Genomic DNA, 9500 nt, shown 5'->3' with positions numbered 1-9500 from the left:
ACCTATTGCTGGAATATTGCCAACTTTTGAGGAGGGATGATCGGAAGAGCGTCAAAAAAAAACTGATTGGATTTCAAATCCACATGGCTCTGTTCGAAATTTGACGATCTACAAATCACACTGAACGATAGGCGATAGGTATGGATCGGTAAATGCCAAGCTAGTTGATTAGCTTTAGGTTTGTATCAAAGGTCAAAAAAAGTTCAACCCATCATTAAATCTTTATAAGGGATTAAGGGAATTAAAAGCAGAGTCCACACTTATATTCTAAATGTTGGCTGATAATGTATAGGTATGTACCATTTCTACCATAAGTCTGGACGCTGTGAACCCTGCTTTAGACTTCAAAAGGCGTCATTTCTCGACCGGTCGTTTCCACCTTGTGTGAAGGTGATGGATTTGTTTGTTTTTTTTTATGATTTCTTACACTCGTCCTCTGATCTCAGGCGGTATTAGTTGGCGTAGCCCGGTGCAGGAGCGCAAACCGGCAGTTGCAATCCCGGGTGTGCGGTGGGGGGGTGGAGGGGATGGGGTTGAAGCAGCAACTGTCCAAAAGACAACAGGTTCCCTAAGGAGGAGGAGAGGACATTGAGCATGCATACGACGTCACACACGATCATGAGGGGTTAATGTAAAAAACATGTAGGGGTATTGTCACACACGAACATGAAATGTTAAAAAGAAGATAAAAGTAAAAATACATGAGAGAGAGAGAGAGAGGAAGAGAGGGGGGGAGAGTCTGATTATGAAAAGAACAAAGTAGTTAGTGGATGTGTCAAATTTTCTTTTCTGCATTGTTTATACCTACAACTTGAGTTTCGTAAATAAAGCCCCTAATCACCTAACAATGTAGATGTACATGAACCAGCGTGGTTAGGTATTAGGTATTCGATTCTAGTCTATTGTAAATCTCAGCTCTGTTTTAGATAACTTCATTATTAATCTGAAATGCAATACTTTCCCCTTACTTGAGTAATACTCGTAGAAAGTAAAAGTTATCTTTTCTTCTGTTAATTAAAGTTAAAAGAACAAAGTTATAAATAAAAGAGGAAAATCCTTCAATTCCCTTCTTCCTTTCTATTTAGTTAACTTTTAGTTCTGCAGACTGCACTCGCGCTACTAGAGATATTATACGCGACAGGGAAAGTAGCCGTTTTCAGGTAGTTGTAGACAGACAACTACAAATGATGTCTTCTGTATAACTGGCAGTGTGGACAGTTCAGTCACCATCGATCGATGACCGGAGGCCATCAGGGCAGAAAGTTTAAATTTCACTTTTGGGTCCGAATTTAAATATGAACCATTAGTGGGACCTATTTGAAGCACAAATCATCAATCGATATGAATTTCCCATTTTTGGTGCTTCCCGGGAGAACATGGAAAAATTAAAATTTGAATAGGCCATAACTTCTGCCCTGGTTGTTGGAAAGAGCTCAAACTTGTACCAAAGTACTACGTTCTTTAAGACCTATGATATGATGTATCACAAGTAGGGGGTTCTCATTTAAGATTTTAAAGTTGGTCCCTCTGAGGCCGCCCCTGGGGGCCCTATAAAATTTTGAGTACCTCAAAAAATTCTTTATCATAATCAAGGCCTGCATGCAAGATTTCAGCTTTCCAGGGTGAACAGTCCATGCCTTTTCCACAAGTTTGGCCATGCCTCGGGATGAACTAGCGGGATTCCGGAGCGAAGCGACGGAATTCAGCTAGTTCTTTATATATTACTAGCCAAAATCCGTCGCTTCGCTCCGGATTTTTATCTATTAGATGTGTTAGGCATAGACATTGGCCTTTAATTTGAACGCTGAATAAAGCCTCTCACGCTTTTGATGTTAGGATTTGTCCTAGATAAGAAGAACAATGTAAAAAAATGTAACATTATCAAGAGGAGACTGGAGAAGATTTTCTTTACAAAGTACTGAAGGAAAAACTTCTTGACAGTTGTGTCTTTACGTGCAGGATCGTTTTAAAAAGAGGGAGAGGGACGCTTGAAAAGCTATGAAAATGTAGTATGGAAGTTTATTTTTTAAGACATTAACAATAAAATAGGTACACTCTGTAGTTCCTAATTTGCCCCAATCCCCACCAAATGTAGGTACTTAATTACTACTGGTAGTGCACATTTAGAGCAAAGATCTTTGGAAACGATTATAACCCCAGCAGAGCAAGACATTATAATGTGCTCCTAATTTGCCCCAATCCCCACCAAATGTAGGTACTTAATTACTACTGGTAGTGCACATTTAGAGCAAAGATCTTTGGAAACGATTAAAACCCCAGCAGAGCAAGACATTATAATGTGGTCAGATTAAAATCTACACCTTGGCTGCAAAGTTTCACCTAATCCCCTTCTCCTACGCTTTCCCCCTGAATAGGAATAGGAAGTGTCCCAGACAACTGAGGAAGGTAGGATATATTTGAATACCTCTAGTGATAATGATAAGAGCATTAAGTTGAGAAACGGCTGCAAAGTTTCACCTAATCCCCTTCTCCTACGCTTTCCCCCTGAATAGGAATAGGAAGTGTCCCAGACAACCGAGGAAGGTAGGAATACCTCTATTTGAATACCTCTAGTGATAATGATAAGAGCATTAAGTTGAGAAGCCTGCAGGACTAAAATCTCTCTCAGCGCCCCTGGCTACATTATTTCTTCATAAAATAAAAATGTAAAAGTTTCCTCTTAAGTTATTTTTTCGAGGAAAAAAGAAGAAGAAGAAGAAAAAAAGGAAATGAGAAAGACAAACAGAAAGGAAAATGAGAAAGATGAAGAGTGCAGGACTAAAATCTCTCTCAGCGCCCCTGGCTACATTATTTCTTCATAAAATAAAAATGTAAAAGTTTCCTCTTAAGTTATTTTTTTCGAGGAAAAAAGAAGAAGAAGAAAAAAAGGAAATGAGAAAGACAAACAGAAAGGAAAATGAGAAAGATGAAGAAAGGTTCGGAATTTCTCCGTGGGAAAAAGAGAAAATTATGTATGTACGTTACCTAGAGATTGTAGTGTCAATATTAGATTGAATACCTGATGATAGGAAAAGACCTATTGACCATTTGGTAAGTGTGGGTATAGGGCAGGGGTTTCCAACTAGCGGCCTACAAACACCTGCCTCGGTGGTGTAGTGGTCAAGGTGCTCGCCTGGTAAACAGGAGGGCGTGGGTTCAATCCCAGCCAAGGTATGGAATTTTATCCTCAATATAATTTGAGAATTTGACCACAATAATGGTAGTAGCCTACTGCTGGAGTAAAGGGACTTTTCAGTCCTATGCGAGCAGTATAAACAAGCACTATTATTATAATTAAGCACTATTATTACAATGCTCCCCTAAGTACATAATATGTGGCCAGCGAAGTACTTCCAAATGTAGCATGTGGCCCGCATACACATGGAAGTTGGAAACCCCTGGTATAGGGTATATAATAGGTATAGTGGACGTACTTGTATTACCTATAAAGCAGGCATAATGGCAATGATGATGACTCCTAAAAGTACCCAAGTATCTGCAATAAGCTACATATCTAGCTGTTTATAGGTAGCTCATAGTTGGGTGAAACAAATATTAAGTGGCAAAAAGCTGCTCCTCATAACAATGGAACCCTTTCTTTGTTCAAATCCGAGCAGGCATAATGGCAATGATGATGACTCCTAAAAGTACCCAAGTATCTGCAATAAGCTACATATCTAGCTGTTTATAGGTAGCTCATAGCTCATAGTAGGTTGAAACAAATATTAAGTGGCAAAAAGCTGCTCCTCATAACAATGGAACCCACTCTTTGTCTGATTAGATATTTTCTGCAGGTCTGATAGAAATGTCACAATTGTAGGTCCTATAATATACTTAGAAAGGTCCACTTTGTAATCAACAGCTAGATTTCATCTATCGTAGGAAGTATACCTAAGAACATTACAAAACATCAAGATGACATTGTTAGTGTCTAATAGCTTGGGGCAGTAGTGTTTTTGTTAGCCTTGTTTACTTTCCATTTTCGCTAATCAACAGCTAGATTTCATCTATCGTAGGAAGTATACCTAAGAACATTACAAAACATCAAGATGACATTGTTAGTGTCTAATAGCTTGGGGCAGTAGTGTTTTTGTTAGCCTTGTTTACTTTCCATTTTCGCAAAAAAATAAACAAATGCCTTCAATTGCCGAGTTATACCTACATACACTTAGTGCTTTTCTGTGAATAACACAAACAGATAAATGATATCAACATGAGGCATACTTTTAGAATGTTTGTATATTACATATGAGTACCTATGTAATAAAATTACATATGTATGTCTAATGAATCTAATTATACTTAGTGCTTTTCTGTGAATAACACAAACAGATAAATGATATCAACATGAGGCATACTTTTAGAATGTTTGTATATTACATATGAGTAACTATGTAATAAAATTACATATGTATGTCTAATGAATCTAATTATGTATTTTCCAAGTAACCATAGGTACACAATTATTAAAATTATTAAAGACCGATTTATTCATAAGATTTTTTTTATAGGGGCACACGAGCAGAAATTTTTCAGCTTGTTACAATTTGTGAATCAGTCGTGTGTGTGTGTGTGTGTGTGTGTGTGTGAGAGAGAGAGAGAGAGAGGGAGAGAGAGAGAAAGTTTTCAATACATGATAACACGAGGAAAGGAGAAAAAAGTAAAATCATAAAGTCACAGGAGAAAAAATAAAAAGTTTCTTGTTTCTTAGTAACGAAAAATGAAAGAAAGTAAAATAATAAGGGTATCCAGGACCCACTATGCTTTTTATAGCGTTCCAATTTATAAAATTAAAGAAAGTAGCAACACAAAATATAGGTAAGTACACCAAGAAAGTCGGACTATTTCAGGGGTTAAGAAATAAACATTCAAGATAATAAAGAAAAATAAAATGGGGAAGGGGCACACGAGCAGAAATTTTTCAGCTTGTTACAATTTGTGAATCAGTCGTGTGTGTGTGTGTGTGTGTGTGTGTGTGTGTGTGTGAGAGAGAGAGAGTGAGAGAGAGAGAAAGTTTTCAATACATGATAACACGAGGAAAGGAGAAAAAAGTAAAATCATAAAGTCACAAGAGGAAAAAAAGTTTCTTGTTTCTAGTAACGAAAAATGAAAGAAAGTAAAATAATAAGGTTATCCAGGTACCCACTATGCTTTCTATAGCGTTCCAATTTATAAAATTAAAGAAAGTAGCAACACAAAATATAGGTAAGTAGGTACACCAAGAAAGTCGGACTATTTCGGGGGTTAAGAAATAAACATTCAAGATAATAAAGAAAAATAAAATGGGGAATCAACAGGATTGGTATGTAACCTAACCCACCCAACTGAAAAATAATTATTATCCACCCACCTACCTACCCATGAAGATTTCTGCAGCAAGTGTTTTCAACATGATACCTATATCTACAACTTGTTTCCTTATTAGATGAGAAATTACGCTTCAAATGAATTTATCCACCCACCTACCTACCCATGAAGATTTCTGCAGCAAGTGTTTTCAACATGATACCTATATCTACAACTTGTTTCCTTATTAGATAAGAAATTACGCTTCAAATGAACCTTTGAGTAAGTAGGTGTGTACAAAAGTATATGAAATTTTGCTCATCATGAAATGCACATTTTTCTTCTTTTTTATTTAGAAAATAAGATTTCTGAGGAACATTATGTTTTACACGTCATGCATTCAAAATTTCAATAGATGGATGTCTCATTGAAAATCAAGAAATTAGGTAGAAAAGAAACTGTGTAGAAATGGGAAATTCTTTTTTTTTTATTACTTTTTTGAGGAGTAGTTACCTCTACTAGTTACACAATATTAGAGCTATTTTATCAGGAATTTCGGTCTCGGACTCTGTGGAAAAGGACAAAACTTACTTGTGAACAGCAGAAATTGGTTCCGCCTGGATTCTGACATCCGTTTCCTACAGAGCAGGCTCCTGTTCCTGGTACTTTGAGCTGAGTGTCCTTGTAGTCAGGCTGGTAGGGGATGAGCATCCTGATCTTACCCCATCGGTTGAAGAACAGGATGATGGCTCCCACCCAAACACAGAGAACTATCACTACGATGGTCACTTCTACACCACGAACCTGGAAACGGTTGTCAAAAATGAAGGACGTGAAAGTGGAGGTTATTCCACGAAAAGGCTAATAGATGAAAATTTACTAACCATAAAAGATAAAAGCCTTGGATCAGGAATACTCGTACTTTCATGCCTTTTAATGAAGTGTTTTGCACAATATGACATTGTTTACCCTACCCGTTCATATATGAGTCTTAGCAGTCTAATCACAGTTAGATGTAAAGTAACTTCTTGAGTAAAATCCAGGCTGTTGATACCACTTAAATTTAAAAGCAAAGGATCGGTTCTCCAAACGCCTCTCAACAACAGTGTTTCCTGACCCTCATGTGGAGGCTGTTGATACCACTTAAATTTAAAAGCAAAGGATCGGTTCTCCAAACGCCTCTCAACAACAGTGTTTCCTGACCCTCATGTGGTATCACATGTTAGATTGAGCTGTTTCAGACGTTTCGTGCAACATTTCAGCCCTTTATATTAGTGATACACGAGTAATATGTTTCTATACAATATGGCCGTTGTTGGCTGTCCCTGAGGACTTTGAATGCGTGTCTATAGACTTCAATATTGCTGATAAATAATGCATAGTAGAGAGTGCCTGAGTATGAATACCTCATGTGGTACCACATGTTAGATTGAGCTGTTTCAGACGTTTCGTGCAACATTTCAGCCCTTTATATTAGTGATACACGAGTAATACTCGTATGTTTCTATACAATATGGTCGTTATTGGCTGTCCCTGAGGACTTTGAATGCGTGTCTATAGACTTCAATATTGCTGATAAATAATGCATAGTGGAGAGTGCCTGAGTATGAATATATGTACCTATACCGACCCTACTGTATTCGTATTGTTACATCGTCATCATTCAACTTTCCCCCTCAGCTTCTTCGAAATGAAAATTTTCTTTCTTCCTCTTTGGGGATTTTAGGTATAAATATATATTTTGTTGGATTATTATTTTTGAGTATGCTTATAAATATGTACCTACTTATTTACCAAGTTAAATGTATTGTAGATTGTAGGTAATATAATCTTTGCTTAGCTAAGACATATCTTCTGTATAACTGGCAGTGTGGACAGTTCAGTCACCATCGATCGATGACCGGTCGACTAGGTATGTATATATTTTGTTGGATTATTATTTTTGAGTATGCTTATAAATATGTACCTACTTATTTACCAAGTTAAATGTATTGTAGATTGTAGGACAGTTCAGTCACCATCGATCGATGACCGTTCGACTATGTGTGCAACTGTGCACACACCTTAAGGAATGGAAATTCGACTTACCTGTACATATCCTGGTGGCATACTACTTGTGAAAGGAGGTATCACCGGTTGTCTTGGCCTGTCTCCTCGTATGATTGGCAGTTGAGCTTGAATGTTGCTCCCAATGATTGCACCCCCACCCCCCGAATCCCGTTTGTTTGAGCCTCCATAGTCAGTGGTTGTTTCCGCTGAAAACAGTAGAGATATTAGGCCAGCTACTCACTATCAGGTAGACCTGACAGTTACCTGCACCTGATAGTGAGTGGCTGGCCTTATGCTTAGTTATCTCGCAAGTCCGAAGGATTTTATCTCGCAAAAAGTTTTTTAAACGTTCAAACTTCCAACTTTAAAATGAATTTTACTCTCAACCCTACCAGTAATATTATGCAGAGATTAGACAATTTTCCCAACTTTCTAACTCTTTAGACAGGTAACCCTGATTTGAATAGACAGTTCATCAAACTCGTCTCTAGTCATAAAATTTTGAGTACCTCAAAAAATTCTTTATCATAATCAAGGCCTGCATGCAAGATTTCAGCTTTCCAGGGTGAACAGTAAAAAAAATTAAAAGGGTGGCCTGGGACTTTATGAACAGACTGTATATACTTATTATATTATGTCATACACCTTACAGCTTACACATACACTTGGGTGTCATTAAAAAGCAATGATGTTATCAGGGATATACTTATTATATTATGTCATACACCTTACAGCTTACACATACACTTGGGTGTCATTAAAAAGCAATGATGTTATCAGGGTGAAAAATTTTCCCAACTTTCCAACTCTTTAGACAGGTAACCCTGATTTGAATAGACAGTTCATCAAACTCGTCTCTAGTCTCTAGTTTGAATTCGTCCCTAGTCAGTTTTGAAGACTGTAGAGGACAAAATAATTCCTAACTCGGTTTAGAAACTTTATGAAATTATCTATTTATGAAGTTATGAAATTACCTACCTATCGATGAAAATAAAAGGCTGAAAAATGAGCACGCATGGCTATTGGCTATCTAATTTTCGAGTACATACCTATACCCCTTTAGCTTTCGTAAATTCTTTATATATTACTAGCCAGTCTCTAGTCTCTAGTTTGAATTCGCCCCTAGTCAGTTTTGAAGACTGTAGAGGACAAAATAATTCCTAACTCGGTTTAGAAACTTTAATTTATGAAATTATCTATTTATGAAGTTATGAAATTACCTATCGATGAAAATAAAAGGCTAAAAGATGAGCACGCATGGCTATTGGCTATCTAATTTTCGAGTACATACCTATACCCCTTTAGCTTTCGTAAATTCTTTATTTATTACTAGCCGAAATCCGTCGCTTCGCTCCGGATTTTTATCTATTAGATGTATTAGGCATAGACATTGGCCTTTAATTTGAACGCTGAATAAAGCCTCTCACGCTTTTGATGTTAGGATTTGTCCTAGATTAGAAGAACAATGTAAAAAAATGTAACATTATCAAGAGGAGACTGGAGAAGATTTTCTTTAGGAAAATAAAAGGCTGAAAAATGAGCACGCATGGCTATTGGCTATCTAATTTTCGAGTACATACCTATACCCCTTTAGCTTTCGTAAATTCTTTATTTATTACTAGCCGAAATCCGTCGCTTCGCTCCGGATTTTTATCTATTAGATGTATTAGGCATAGACATTGGCCTTTAATTTGAACGCTGAATAAAGCCTCTCACGCTTTTGATGTTAGGATTTGTCCTAGATAAGAAGAACAATGTAAAAAAAAATCTGTTATTTAGCATCTAAATCGGGGACACACAAATTGAACAAAGCACCGAACTTGGCATCGGAGGGTTTGTAGTTGACATCATAGTGGTCCACTTTGGGCAGCCCTGGCGCGGTCATCCAGGCGATTCGAACGGACGAGGGCGACAGGAAGGTGACGGTCACGTTTTGGGGCGCACTAGGATGGGGAGATGGTCCTGAAATACAACCATAGGGAACCGCATTAGACACTCAGTTTGAATCAGTCTTAGATGAGATTAGATAAATAGGCGTCACATAATGATGATATTATTGTTCATGAGAAGGCAACTCTAAAGGAGATTAAGTCGAGATAATAAGAAGGTCGCCCAATTTGGTGATTGTGTATCGAGAAATGAGGGGACGAAAATATCCTGAAGGA

The 9500-nt window shown here is 37.4% G+C and overlaps 1 protein-coding gene across 1 annotated transcript in view; it reads right to left on the bottom strand.

Annotated features, from left to right (window-relative positions):
• Positions 1-435: 435 nt before the first annotated feature.
• Positions 436-9500, bottom strand: part of LOC103514819 — a 28757-nt gene continuing 19692 nt past the window's right edge. The window contains exons 5-7 of the mRNA XM_026827680.1: positions 7375-7541; positions 5878-6090; positions 436-568 (exon numbers count right to left, since the gene is read on the bottom strand). Coding sequence (XP_026683481.1) covers positions 443-568; positions 5878-6090; positions 7375-7541 — 506 coding nt within the window. The 3' untranslated portion in view covers positions 436-442. The remainder of the gene's footprint in view (positions 569-5877; positions 6091-7374; positions 7542-9500) is intronic.

The sequence above is a fragment of the Diaphorina citri genome, unplaced genomic scaffold (assembly GCF_000475195.1).
Source record: "Diaphorina citri unplaced genomic scaffold, Diaci psyllid genome assembly version 1.1 scaffold1226, whole genome shotgun sequence".
In the NCBI taxonomy this organism is placed as follows: Eukaryota; Metazoa; Arthropoda; class Insecta; order Hemiptera; family Psyllidae; genus Diaphorina; species Diaphorina citri.
The sequence above is the reverse complement of the archived record's forward strand: the minus strand, read 5'-3'. Positions and strand labels throughout refer to the sequence as shown.